Source organism: Mustela nigripes, chromosome 8 (genome assembly GCF_022355385.1).
Source record: "Mustela nigripes isolate SB6536 chromosome 8, MUSNIG.SB6536, whole genome shotgun sequence".
In the NCBI taxonomy this organism is placed as follows: domain Eukaryota; kingdom Metazoa; phylum Chordata; class Mammalia; order Carnivora; family Mustelidae; genus Mustela; species Mustela nigripes.
In genome coordinates this window covers 10,707,024-10,720,955 of record NC_081564.1, presented here as the reverse complement: position 1 = coordinate 10,720,955, position 13,932 = coordinate 10,707,024, and the positions used below count along the sequence as shown (strand labels likewise).

Here is a 13,932-nt window from a genome sequence, read left to right as displayed (position 1 = left end):
GACAGAGCCTCCGCTGAGGCCACCTGGGTAAGCGGCTGTGCCGTGACTGTCCTCTTGCCGGCTGGGAGAGCAGCCACGGCACAGGGACATGGTGGCCAAAGCAGCAGCACCTTTGGGGCAAAGATTCACTGTGTGGAGCAACCGGAAATGCACCCTGGGACTTCTCATTGGCTGCTTCCGGAGTCCGTTTGGGTCTGGGCTGGGTTTGCTTTTGTAAAGAGGTAGGTCCCAGCGGTGCCGGATTGCTCGGAAGAGGTGAAGACAGCGTGTCGTTTGTGTTCGTTTCCGCTGTGCAGCTCTCCTGGGTCCAGTACGGGAGCGTCGTCGGGAATTGTTTCCTAGAAGACGCACCCGAGCTTCAGACTCCGGAGCTGGGAGTCACCGCTAGGGTGACGTCTAGGTTCCGCACGTGTGATGTGAGGCCTGAGCTTCAGGAGGTCAGGTCACTGTCCCAGGGCCATGAGCCCATCGGAGGCACCGCAGGGAGCAGCGCCCAGCCCACAGGGTTCCCCTCATGTCGCCCCAGGTTTGGGGTCAGACTTGCCTGGACGTGGATCCTGGCCTCACTCTTTTTTTTTTTTTTTTTTTTAAGATTTTATTTATTTATTTGACAGACAGAGATCACAAGTAGGCAGAGAGGCAGGCAGAGAGAGAGAGGGGAAGGGAAGCACGCTCCCTGCTGAGCAGAGAGCCTGATGTAGGGCTCGATCGCAGGACCCTGAGATCATGACCTGAGCCGAAGGCAGAGGCTTAACCCATTGAGCCACCCAGGTGCCCCCCGGCCTCACTCTTGGCTAACAGTGCAATCCTGGGTGAGTCCTTTAGCCTCTCTGTGCCTTGGTTTCCCCATCTGTAAAATGGGGTTGTTAGGTGAATCTTCCCAAGGAGTGGTTTTTTGGTTTAAGATTTTATTTATTTATTTATATCCTTACTTATTTGAGAGAGAGAGCATGGAAGAGAGAGAGGAGCAGGGAGAGGGGCAGAGGGAGAGGGAGAAGCAGGCTCCCTGCTGAGCAGGGAGCCCGACATGGGGCTCAATCCCAGGACCCCAGGATCATGACCTGAGCCGAAGGCAGATCCTTGACTGAGCCACCCAGGCGCCCCTGGTAGAGTGGTTTTAAAGATCTGAGTAGGACGAATGAGATAATCCAAGGGTCTGACACTTAGGATTAAGAGAGTCCATACGTGTCCGCACCTCAGGCGTGATCTGGCTGTTAGCTCTGCTGTTAGTCCTGGCCTCTTGGGGCCCTGGCCCCATCTGTAGCCTCTGTCTTTCAGGATGCGCCTGCACCAGTTGCAGAGTTAGCCTGAAATACTGCTGACACACATTAACATTCCTTTCCAGGTGTTTTCCAAAGTGGGGACGGTGAAAAGCTGTTCTGTTTCCAAGAAGAAGAACAAAGCAGGTATTCCTTACGAAACCGGTCAGGAAGGATGATTGCAAAAGGACCTGTGGCTTTGGGTGGAGGGCGAGGGTAACTCTCACTTGCTTGTTCGGAAAGCCTTCACACTCTCACGTGGCCCTCCTGAAATGGTCCCTCTTTGTCCATCCCCAGAGACTCGCCATGTTGCGTGGAGGCAGCCGTGCCCCTCAGGGTCTTCTGCATTTAGACTCTTTGCTTTGGACCTTGGACTGTCCCCTGGTCTCAGAGTAGTGCATTTGATGGGCCACTGGGGTTGACACTGTACCATAGCAGAAACCTCTCCCTCTTCCCAGCACCTCTGGGCTCTGGAAATGTCCTGGAGAATAGCAGGCAGAGACCGATCCTGGGTCTTCCAAGAGAAACAACCCAGATGTAGAACCTCTGGAACATTCTACCGAGCCTGATTCTCCAGGAGCTGCAAAGCTAGTTTGGGACATAAGAAAGGCAGCTAAGTACCAAGTAAGCGACGTGAAGGCTCACTTGCGGGGGCTTCAGGAAGGGAGGTGACCCCTGAAGTCCAGGTGGTGAGTTGGGCTGGTAAAGGGGCCCCCGGCTCTGCCTGGGGCTGCATCTGTGGGTTGTAGGGTCACTGTCCCATTCGCAGGCATCAGACGCTGTGGAGCCAACCTTTCAGCTCTCAGGAACGCCCCTCTGCCTACTTTAGCAAGAGTTACCTGATCTTCCAGTGCTTTCCAGTATCCACTGAAGAAACCAGGGTTCATGGTTGTCACAGGGTAGCACTGCTTGGCAGCCAGCGGGTCTGTCTGAGGTTCCCATCTGTGGCCCACAGAGCCACGTGTGGACAATTCCGTGGACTTCCTCACGGCACCGGGGCCTCACTTGATAGCACGGGGTTGTGAAAACAGTACAGTAGAGGCAAAGATGGGACCGGCAAGCGAATTGAAGGTGTATATCTCAGTCCTCATCTGGACCCATCAGACTTGAACCAGCTCTCTGAGTTCAGCTGTGACAAAACGGAAGAATGAAATGAACGCATCTGTATAACATGGGGTTGTGGGGAAGGAGGCACATGTCACATTCTGGCTGTAGGGCAAGGTGTAACCAGACAAATGCCCCATAAAATACAAGCTGCCCCCCAATTCTACGTACATACAGAACACGCACAGACCTCGTCGGGAAGCAAGTGTGTCCAATAAACTTCTGAGCTCTCCCTTGCTCCTCGTGGCCTTAGAAGGAGGGGGCCAGAGAGGTCTGGACAATGCAGCCGCCCTCCCCATCTGACCTCGGCATCTGAAACCCAGGAGCAGCCGTAATCTAATCGGATGGTCGGAAAGACCTGCAAAGGGGAAGTCTCCAGTGTCTTTGGCTTTCACACACATATTCATCTGCGTCATGTGTGGAAGCAGAGGACGGCCCAGGCAGACGCTGTGCCGCTTGTCATAGCGATGGTCATCCGTGTTCATTCCTTCTCCCTCCCAAAGGCGGAATTCTATTACGAAGTTAATTATCATGTCAGTCATCTGTTAATTAACAGTCAGTTGGGCCTCAGGTGACGGCTCTATAACTTCATCGACTGGTTCTTCAAGATGACTGGTAATCCATGGTGAGCCAGGAGTGGAAATCTTTTTGGAAACGAAGGAGGGGTATGAGGAAGAGAGAAGAGTGGACGCCCAGGGGCCTGCTGGAACCCTTGCACTTGGGCTTGTGCTTTCTCCGCCTTCTTGTCCCCCACCCCCTACCCCACCTCACCCCAGTGATTTCTGCCTCTCTCCTTCAGGAGCGCTGCTCTCCATGGGATTTGGATTCGTGGTATACAGGAAGCCAGAGCAGGCCCAGAAGGCTCTCAGGCAGTTCCAGGTAAGGTGGGGATTTCAGCTGAGGTCCCCGGAGGCACTTGGCAGGTAGTGGAGGCGGGGTGGGGGGTCCCCACCTGTCAGTGCTCCCGAAATTGAGTGAGAGTGCAAAGAAGGGCACATTTTCCTGGGCCCCTTACTTCCTCCAGTTCTCTAGGGAGGAGAGAACTGTGGCCCAAGAAAAATGAAGAACCCTCCTCAGCACTCTGTCATCACTGCCATGTGTTTGTTAAGCCACAGCTCTGTGCCTGGTGCGGGGAAGCCTGGCAGAGCGGAACTCTGAGTAAATACACTGGACCAGGTCATGAGAAGTGCTTGGATAGAAATGAAGCAGTCACTTTGGATGGGCTGGGAGGGCTACTTTACACTGTGTGGTCTGGGGAGGCCACTCTCAGGAGGTGACAGTTGAGCTACTACCTAATTGACAAGAAGGAGTCAGCTACATAAAGATCTGGGGGAAGCAGTCTGGCGGGGGCAGCATGTGCAAAGGGCCTGAGGCAGGGACTCTAAGATAGGAGTGAACTGAGTCTGTTTGAGAGGCAGAAAGAGGCCAGTGTGGCAGGAGGAAGTGTGGGGTGGGTGGTGCCTAGATCTGGATCTTGTAGGCATTTTAAGGACCATGGAATCCAGTGTAAGGCAGTGAGATTCCATCAGAGGGCTTGGAGCACACCGGGGAGGGGACTGGTTTATGCTTCCAGTCAGTCACTCGAGCTGCTGTGCAGAGAGTGGATCACTGAGTCATCCAGGTAGGAAAGGCTTTTGGCCTGGGCCGGGGTGGAGGCAGTGGGGACAAGGGATCTCAACTCCAAGCTGTTTGGACAGAGAGACTCTGCATCCTTTTCAGAGAAAAGAACAGTGCTTTCCTACAGGGTCCTCAGGAGGGGGAGTGGGAAAGGAGCTGAACTGGGGCCACAGGGAGTGGGACAGCCTGGGATTTGTGCCCCCCAGTGAGCCAGGCCTCTGCTCGGGACAGTGTCCTCAACGCTCTTCCCACTGCCCCCCATCCCCAGGGCCTTCGGCGGAGGGGATAAGGAGGAGTGCCCCCCCACCCCCCGCCACGTTCCTCTTTCTTTCTGTAGACCCACGTGCTCCCCGCTGCCACCTGCCTTTCCCTCCTTCTGCAGCCAGGGCACTCGTGATCGTTCCTCTAGATCAGGCTTCTAGACCCAAGTCCATGGAAGGTCCTCCAGAGGCTCAGAGACCCTTTTAAGCCGTATTCAGGATGTTACATGTTCAGTTCTCTAGAGAGGAGAGAACTGTGGCCCAAGAAAAAGGGAGGACATGGCCTGCCCGGCACGAGGTCCAGCAGTGGGAAAGTAAAATAGAGCCCAGTTTACAAGCCAGGGCGCGGCCAGGAGCCCATTATCCCCGGCTCTCCTTCTCCCTGTGCGAGATGCACCTGGGCTGGGCCCAGCTGGGCTGTTCTCAGTGTGGAAAGGACGCCCATCCAGGGGCCCTCTCTGGCCCAGCAGAGCTTCCCCTGCAGGGGAATGGCCTCGGGGCTGTTCGAGATGTAGCCGGGCACTTGGCTGATATGATTGTTTTTGTAGAATTTTGATGACCTTGGCTTAAAGCAACTTCACAAAGGGCTGAGTTGGTTTGGAGTAGGAAGATGGGGGAGGGAGCCCCCTGGGGCCTCTGCTGCCTTTGAAAGGCTCTCTGGTCTCCACCGGGGCTCAGACTCACATGCCCTCGGTGATGGCGGGGCGGGGGAGCTGGGGGGAAACATAAGGGACAAAAAGGCAGGCATCACCCAGAGCAGAACCCCGGCACCTGGGGCCTGCCCGAAGGGGCACCCACTTATTGGCTTCGGCCCAGTTGCTGCCTCGTGGGGAGGCGGGTTGCAAGCATTACCAGATCTCCGGAGTGTGATTTCTTGTTGTTTTTGAAGAGTCCCTGGAAGTCCAGCCTCGTTAGCACGTGCCACGTGCTACAGGCTTCTGTAAAACGCCACCCCGCACGCCTCCCACGTTACGTTCTGTACCTCCCCATGCGCACATGTACACGCACGTTGCCTCCGAGAATTGTTTACATGGAACTATGCGCAGTGTATTTTATGGGAGATTTAAGCGATTTTCGAGGGTGATTTTGTTAATTCGCCAGTTTTTGCCTTAAGGGACCCACGTGAGAGCCTCGCTTTCTTTGCAACTCCTCTGTGGGTTAGAAATTTTTTTTTTTTCTTAAGCATCCAATCTAACCTGAACTATCACTCTGCAAGCCAGACCAAAGGGGCTTCCTTTGCCTGCAGATGCTTATACACGATGGAAAATTCTGTGTCCCTCCAGTGGCATAAAGGTCAAGACCCACGCGTGGCTCGAGAGGACATTAGAAGGCTGGGTCTCCGTGACCAGCAGCTGCTTCCTGGGCTCGGCGTGAGCCATTTCCAGGAGAAGCTGTTCTCTGTCCTTGATTCCAGCTGGCCCCTCTGCCTGGGAACATCTTCCTTCTGGGATTTCCCTTCCCCTCCGCAGAAGCCCGCTCCGGTGAAGGAGAGGGGGTGCGGGTGAGTATTTCTGGCAGGACAGAGTGACAGGCTGTGTTGTCCTTATCTCTTAGGGTCACGTCGTGGATGGCCACAAGCTGGAAGTGAGGATCTCGGAACGAGCCACCAAGTGAGTCTTCAATGCCCCACCTTTGCTTTGACCCTGGGCAGTCCCTTCTGCCTGGTGCTGGTGCCCCAGACCCTTGCCATGACCGCCCCGCCCCCCCGCCCCAGCCGGAACCCCTCACTGTGTGGGACTCTTCTTCATGAAGCTGGTGTCCCATTTGCCAGCTCCAAGGCCCGTTTCTGTGATGAACCGGGACCGTTCCCGTCTTTGAGTCAGTGCTTCATGCACATGTATTGTCACCAAAGGAGCAAGAGTAGGAAAGATAACCACGTCCTGCTCGTCTTGGTGATAAAAATAACCCACCAATGAGTTGCAAGTTGCTGGGGCTTTGGATGAACGAGAGAAGCAAGAAAAACTTAGACATCAGCCTTTATGGGGCTTTCTCTCCTGGAGCTGGACGACAGAGCCCAGAGACAGCCTCTAGTTAATTCAAAAGAGATTCGGTAGGCATTAGAGATTGAGACAGACCAGTCTGCCCAGTGACCAGTTTCCTGAAGTACTGGGGTTTATTTCCTAAGAATTTGGTTTGTTCCTGCCCTCTACCCGCTAGTATGTCTAAATGAGCGGATCCCCCTGAAGTGCCTCTGACGGTCCTAGGGCCGGTTTGAGTTGTTTCTTTGGTAGTTTCCAGCAGGTTGTTTGTTGTGGTCATTGAGCCGATGAGCCGCCTGGGGCTGGCCTGGAGCCGCTGCTTTCTCTTCCCTCTCTGTTCTCAAAGCTGCTTGTGAACCCAGCCCCCAGGCCACTTCTGGTATCCTTCACCCAGCCCTGTCTGTGCCAAGGGAGTACCCTTTGGGAGAAGAAGGCCTGGTATGGGATGGGCTCCTGAGCTGTGAGGCAACAGTGGGACTCCAGGCATTCGGCCCCACAGCTGTGGGTTCTAGTCCCAGAGCCGCATGACCTTGGGTGGCTGACTTGGCCTGCGAAGTAAAATGCACCAGCTGGAGGTTGTGCATGAAGCGCCTGGCACATGCCAGGCCCATGAGCATTCCGTCAGCGGTGGATCTTTCCTTTCCATAGCCTGTCTGCAGGGAGTCAAGCTAAAGTCCCCTTGCGAGCTCTCATTGCCCAGCCAGTGCTGATCGAGTCATCTTTCTGCTCAACAAAACACCAGAGAGAACCTGCCATGTTCTGGATACTCTGCCCAGTTGCATTTTCTGGATACTCTGCCCAGTTGCTGGGAATGGAGTTTCCTTGCAGTGCTCATGTACTAGGGCCATGTATTCGGCAGAACCTTCTGCAGTGGTGGCATTCCTCTCTGATGTTCTGCATCCATGATGTCCAATACGGCGACTGCTTGCTACATATGGCATTTGAGCACTTAAGGGGGTGGCAGTTCTATTTTCTGTTGCTGCATAACGGTATCCCAGGCCTAGCTTGAAGCAGCCAACATTTATTATCCTATGGTCTCTGCGGCTCAGGAACTCAGGAGCAGCTTAGCGGGGTACTTCCATCTCCCGGTCTCTCAAGGTTATTGTGAGGATGCCAGGGCTGCAGCCTCATCTGAAGGCCCCCCGGGACTAAAGGAGCCCCTTCCAAGATGGCGCCCTCAACGGCTGTTGGCGCAGCCTGTGTTCCTGTTTCCCACAGACTGATGGATCCAAGGGGCAGCAAGAAGGAGGCAACAGTCTCTTTGCCAACCTCGTCTCGGGGGTCACTGTTGGCGTCTGTCTTCCATTGGTCACACAGAGCCCAGGAGGGGACTCCCCAGGGGCATGAATACTGTGAAACAGGGCTCACAGGGGCCATCTTGGAGGCTGGCTTTTCCACAATGGAGGGGTTGAATTTCGAATTTTGTTTTCACTTGGATTTAACTGGCCACGTGTGGCTTGTGGCCACGATATTGGACAGCACAGCTCTAGAGGACAGACTGCAAAGGGAAACACAAGCAAATACATACGATGCGGTTAGGCAGTGGCGAGTGCCGGAAAGGAAGACACAGCCGGGGCGGGGGTGTGAGTCGCTGCTTTCGTGACGATCCTCAGGGAGCGCCTCCTTCGAGGAGGTGACGCGGAGCAGGCCCAACGGAAGCAGGTGGTAACAGTCGTCTTTATGACAACTTGCCACCATTTACGGAAGTTTAACTCCTCGTGGGCACCGTGCAGAGTATTTGACAGGTCCTCAAACAGTATGACGAGGCCAGTCCTTTTATTAAGGCCATTGTGCCGTTGAGGAAATGGAGGCCCAGAGAGGGCCTTGCCCTCTACGTTACTTGCCCAAGATCACTCAGATCCTGCGCGTCCGACTTGGCTTCCACAGCCCGATTATCAGCTTCTTGCTCACAGCCCTGCCCCGCTTTGATGCAGGAGTGCATGTGAGATGCGGACACGTTGGAGAGGACCCTGAGCCCCCGGATCAGTTTCTTCTCTAACCCGCAGCCCATGTCCCAGGCCAGAAACTCCTCTAGGGCTTTGGGATGATGCCCCTCGGGTGAGCGGTGGAAAGTCTCAGATAAGCCCTGTGGGCCACTTGGGGTCTTGCTGCATCCCGAAAGGGACAGTGGAGACTGGATATGGTGTGGAATGGGCCTCACCCTCCTCAGGGTTCCTGTCTCCAGTCCCTGCTGGCCCCTGGGTCTCTCAGATGACGGGCAGGAGAGACCGAAAGGTGGGCAGGTGGCCTGACTGGTCCACGGCCGTTTTGAGAACATGGTCATGTCCCTCACGGGAGACCACTTCCCTCCCATTTCATCTCTGCCTTGTCCACAGCAACTCCTTGACTCCCTCACCTGCACAGAGAGGGAGGGCAGGGGAGTCTGTGGAGGGCAGCCTACACCCCGAATAACCCGAACCCTTTCCCCCGACTGTCCAGGCCAGCCCTGACATCCGCTCGCAAGAAACAAGTTCCCAGAAAGCAGACCACGTCCAAGATCCTGGTGCGCAACATCCCGTTCCAAGCTGACAGCCGGGAGATCCGTGAGCTCTTCAGGTGAGAAGCGCTGGTTCGGTCTGAGGCGCGGGGTGTGGGTGGGGAGGCCACAGGATCCTTGGAGGAGGTGGCCTTGCGGTCCTCTGATGGCTCAGCCAGAGGCCGGCCTGTGGTCTTTCAGAGATCATCTTTCAGCTGCCTCTGATATATCTGCCTCGAACTCACACACTGCTTTCCAGAGCAGTGCACAGAAAAATCTCGCAACAGCCAGGCCGCCTCCTCCAGAGGTGAGACAGAAAGAAAGGGAGGCTGATCTCCATCCGCACGCGTAGCAGGTTGGGGCGGGAGCCACGTGGCTGAAGCTCAGCTCTGCCCACGGTTCGCCTGAAGTTCTTCTCCTTCTTGGTATTTTCGAGTCACTTGGTGACTTTCATAGACATACCTTTGCTCAGACCCCACCCCCAGGGAGCTGGATTTTGTTGGTGGGGGGTGGGTGGGGGAGGGGACAGACATTGATATTTTGATCAGAGCTCCCCAGGGGTTCTGGTTCTACCAACCAGCCAGAGTTGGGCACCTCTGTCTACATTGCTACTTACGGAGAGGCCGTTTCGCATTAAGAATGAATCACCTGTATAAATCATGCCGTCTATCAGCAGACGCTAGCACAGGGTCAGAAATTCCAGGTTCTGGGACCTGGAAGAGCAGACTGGGGGAGTGCTGGCAGCTGGAAGGCCAGCCGTGATGCCCTGCAGAAAGGTGGGTGTAATCAGACCAGTTTTCCCACATTTCGAAAGAGAAACCAGCAGTCCAGATTTTGGAGGGAATAAGTTGGCAATTAATTTGTACAGGACAGTATCTGTGGCCAGATATAACCCAAGAGCCACCACTTTGCAACCCCCGTGCTGAGACATTGCACGGTTGAGCATTGGAGATTAGTGAGGTAGCACCCAGAACCAAGCCCTGGATCGGAAGTGTCTATGGAGGGCATCACAGGAAGAGGTTTAAAGCCAGGGCCCTCCCCAGGCAGGTGCTGGGTGGCACAGAGAGAGACCATCCAGCCCTCAGAATGTAATGGCAGTTGGAATTAGCCCCAACCAAACAGATTGTCGGGGGCCCCCCGGAACCCACAGCCTCCTGGTCTGCGGGATCGAGAGAGCTAGGTCTGCGTTAAAATCATCGGTCAGCATCTTATTCATTGGATTAACTTACCAAGGTCAGTTGTGGATGCAAACAAGAAGTCCTGTATTTTGGGGACTAGAAAGACGTATCTTTGTATGCACTCTACCGCTGTGCACTCATTTGGTGTAAAGGGTAGGGAGCCGTTTGTGGGATTTGCTTCAGAACTCGCCATCCCTCTCGCCTCTGGGCCACACCGTCTGCCGGCGTGCCGTTCATTAACAGGCGTGGTTAGCGGGTGCTGGTGCCGAGGTCATCCCTGCCCGCTCCTAGCAGCTGAGTCTTAGCTGTGATCCCGGGTCCCCTGCGGGGCAGCCACAGCCTGGTGAGACGGGGTCACAACCTGGGGGGACGTTTTCCATTTCCCCGCACCCAGGGAGACGAGTCAAGAGAAGTGCGTGAGCGAGGTCGTCACAGGAGAGCCCGTAGCCTCAGCCCCACGCGCCTGCTTGTTTTAACATGCTTCTGCTTTTGAAAAGAGAGTCCAATTTAAGAACTGCCAGATCAAAACAGGATTGCTGCAAACAGCACGTGTTGATCAGGAAATAGTATCCCGCCGAAATGACAGTTTCACTTGTTTCCGCAGTGTATCTAGGATGACACTGATCCAGGGAAACAAAAGACCAAGACGGGAAGGAAAAGCGCTGTGTCTGATCTCTCGCTTTATATTTATTTTGAGAAGACAGGGAATTAGTGTCCACCGAACGTAATTACACGCGGAGTCTCCTCTCCCTGCCATTGTTGTGACGGTAGTTCCCGCCACCCCTTGGAAACGAACGCTCTTGGAGGGCTCACCTTGCTTTGTTGTGCATTCCGGCTAGGGGTGGAGGCAGCTTCCAGCAGCGGGCAGCAGGGGTCGCTGTGCGCCTTCTCAGCGGGGCTAAGCTTGTCGGAGAAACCACAAACCCGATTTCAGACAAAGCCAGTGGCCGGCAAAGGTCAGAGCCAGGGGAGGATTTGGGGATCGAGGGGAACCAGCCTGGTCCATTTCGCGGGCCGGTTTTGCGGGCTTGTCCTTGGAGCTGTTACCAGAATCCTAGCTCCCTCTGATGGAGCCCTCGCTCTGTGTTGGGCCCTGGCTGTGGATCTGCTGGTGCTGTGTCTTCTCCTTTAAGCTGTGCGGCCCTGCTTCGGCAGAGGGATGCTCGTCCCTGTTCTGCACCCGGAAGGACGCTGGAGACCTTGGGTACATGAAGTGTCCTGCCCAGGACGCACAGCTGAGCCAGGACTGGGAGTTCAGTGGTCTGTCCCAGAGCCATGGCTCGCAGTGACTCCTCTCTGCAGCCTGCTGTCCTTCTCCCGGGTCTGGAAGGACACTGCCCCTGAGATCATGTCAGTGGAACCACTGTCCTGTGAACATATTGTTCCTACCAGCCATTGGGCTAGGTGTCAGGCACGTAGCTGTTTTAGGAGAGATAGTCTCCTTCCCTGAGGACTTCACTGTTTGTGGGAGCCCAGGGAGCAAAGCGACAGCGACAGTCGGACAGCGACACGCTCAGGGTGTGCAGGAGTGAGCGTAGAGCCATGGGACAGCATGGTCAAGAGCACCCACTGGGGGGTGGCAGTTGGCCCACCCTCCCCCGCCTCCTGGGCCCTGCTTGTGAGCTGGGGCAGCAGCTTCCCACCAAGGCAGTGTTGGCCTGCGCCGTCCCTGGAGGCCAGCAGCCTGCAGTCAGGCCTGCCTGCACCACAGCGCAGCCCCTTGAACCCAGCAACAACACGGGCCGAGAGCTGCCACAGAGCCACGTCCCTGCAGGATTGTCACCTGGGACAGTTTGAGGCCCGCGCTGTAGGAAAGGCAGAGTAAACATAGCAGTGGATTAGACAGCGCTTCTCTTCTCTGCCACCGCCCCTCTGAGCCTCAGTTTCTTTCCCCTGGCACAAAGTAACAGTAGGAATGCTGCTGACGGTGCGTGCTGTCATTTACGGGGACAGCGAAGTAAAAATGTTAGTGTTTGTTATCATCCAGTAACATTTTCCAGCCCAACCTGTGCCGGGCACTGCTCTGCGTTAGTACAGGTCTGTTTTTCCCACAACAGGCCTGCAAAGCAGTGTTGCCTCCCTTTCCCAGGGAGGAAATCCGTTCCCCAGCCCAGATTCCCACCCCGGGGCCTTCCGCCCGCTGGCTGGCACCCAGCTCCCACGCCCCATGACTGCCTCAGGGATTCTGCATGCCGAACGTTTCATACAGGGCTTGCCGTGGGGCCGGTGGTTGATAAACATTAGCTGTGGTTATCGAACAGCACAAAACTGGTGGCGCCGGACTTAGAACCTTGGACAGCCTGACGGCAGTGCAGAGCCTCAACGGTCCTCTGGGCCATTTTCTTAGTGTTTTTTCTCCTTTTCTAAGTATGTCCCTCCTGCCCTGTGATCCTTTCTGGTTCTGGGCTGGAGAGAGTCAGTACGGGGGGACACAGGTCTCTCCACCCCAGAAAGGAAACGCAGAAGACAAACGGGGATTCTCTAGAGTGTGCAGGTGTGTGCAGGAGTGTGCATGTGTTCCGGGAGCAGATTCCTCACCCCATAGCTGGAGCAGGGGTGGAAACGGCCCCCTGGCTCCCAGTGCTGTGTGCACAGTCTTAAGCCAGTATCCGTTCCAGGAGAAGAAGGGGGAATCCGCTTCCCTTCCTGTCTGGGTTTGTTCTGGGGTAAGTAGGCGTGTGTGCGAACCTGTGGATCTGCGGGGTGCTTTGCTCACTCCAAGGGAAAGCCTGGATTTGGAGGTCCCTGGCACAGAGGATGGTTCAGAGAACAGCCCCACAGATGGGACCTAAGTGTGTACCCCACCTAAAGCTTGTGGCCCCCGCCCCTGTCCTTACGCACAAACTCAAGTAGAGAGCATTTGATGGACAGGACTTGTTCCACCCGAGTTGCAAGGGCTGAGCCCTGACTGCACAGACGCCGTGGAAGGGGATGGCTCAGCTTTCAGCTCTCAGGAGCTGTTGGACAGAGACTGACCACGTCCCACGTGTGAGAGAGCTGCTTGCACCTCTCCTGGAGGAGGAACCCAGGGCGCAGAGAGGTACAGGGGTATATCCCATGGGCAGCCTTAGTTTGGGCTGCTCGGCTCCTGAAAGGCAGTGATCCTGCAGGAAGGAGTTTCTGCCAGCAGGGTGGGCTTTGAGTGCTTGTGACCAAGTGGCCCCTGACACCGCCATGCTGGCTTCAGTGCTCTGGGGTCGCTGTCCTAAAATTCTTACCGTCCGGACAAGAGGCCCTAAGTTTTCGTTTCACACTGGACCCTGCAAATGGCGAGCCAGTCCTGCCTGCAGGCCACTGGAATGGTGCCTGGTTCGTGCCCACTGAAACTAATGATTTAAAATACGCCTTCAGCACGTCTCGGCCTGTCCTGGTCTCTCAAACTCCCGGCTCTCCTCACAGCCCCTCTTGGAGATCTGTCCCTACGGTTTAGTGTCCCTGAGCCACCCCAGCCCCCCAGACAATAATCTCAGCCACTGTGGATGCTGCTCTGTCCACAGGCACACAGAGGGTGCTTGATAAATGTTGGCTAAGCACATAATATGCTCTGCACAGCCTTGCTTATGGAAACAGGATGTGTGAGGCACAGAGAGGTTAGGGCATTTGCCCAGGGCCACACAGCTCTGCAGGCGCACCACCCAGTCTCCCTCTCTGGAGACCTGCCCAGCTCCGTGCAACTCTCCATAAGGGTCAGGGGAGTTAGGTGGGAGCTTTTCGCAGAAATGCTGCCTCAGGGGGCTAGGGCGGTGACTGTGGGCTACAGATGGGGAGAGCTTTCATATCTTTCATCCGGTCTTCTGATCCTTTTTTTTTTTTTTTGGTTATTCCGTTCCTCAGAGGTGTGAACCACCTGCTAGGGGTGTGAATGGGTGAGCTCCCAACAGGTGTCTAGAGGCCTTAATTACACAGCTTGCATCTCCTGTCCCCAGTGCACCTGTTGTGCCTGCTTTGTGGACAATGTCCGTTGTCCCCGGCCTCTCTCCTCCTCATTTCCTCTCACAGTGACCGTGACCGTGGAGGGAAGGCCAAGGATAGGCTGCCTGCCAAGTTCCCCTCACACGC

The 13,932-nt window shown here is 55.5% G+C and overlaps 1 protein-coding gene across 2 annotated transcripts in view; it reads left to right on the top strand.

The window, feature by feature from the left end:
* RBM19 (RNA binding motif protein 19) overlaps positions 1 to 13,932 on the top strand; it is a 122,650-nt gene that overhangs the window by 33,737 nt on the left and 74,981 nt on the right. For both annotated transcript variants that reach the window (XM_059408498.1, XM_059408499.1), the window contains exons 18-21: positions 1,346 to 1,406; positions 3,163 to 3,242; positions 5,795 to 5,850; positions 8,659 to 8,775. In XM_059408498.1, coding sequence (XP_059264481.1) covers positions 1,346 to 1,406; positions 3,163 to 3,242; positions 5,795 to 5,850; positions 8,659 to 8,775 — 314 coding nt within the window. The remainder of the gene's footprint in view (positions 1 to 1,345; positions 1,407 to 3,162; positions 3,243 to 5,794; positions 5,851 to 8,658; positions 8,776 to 13,932) is intronic.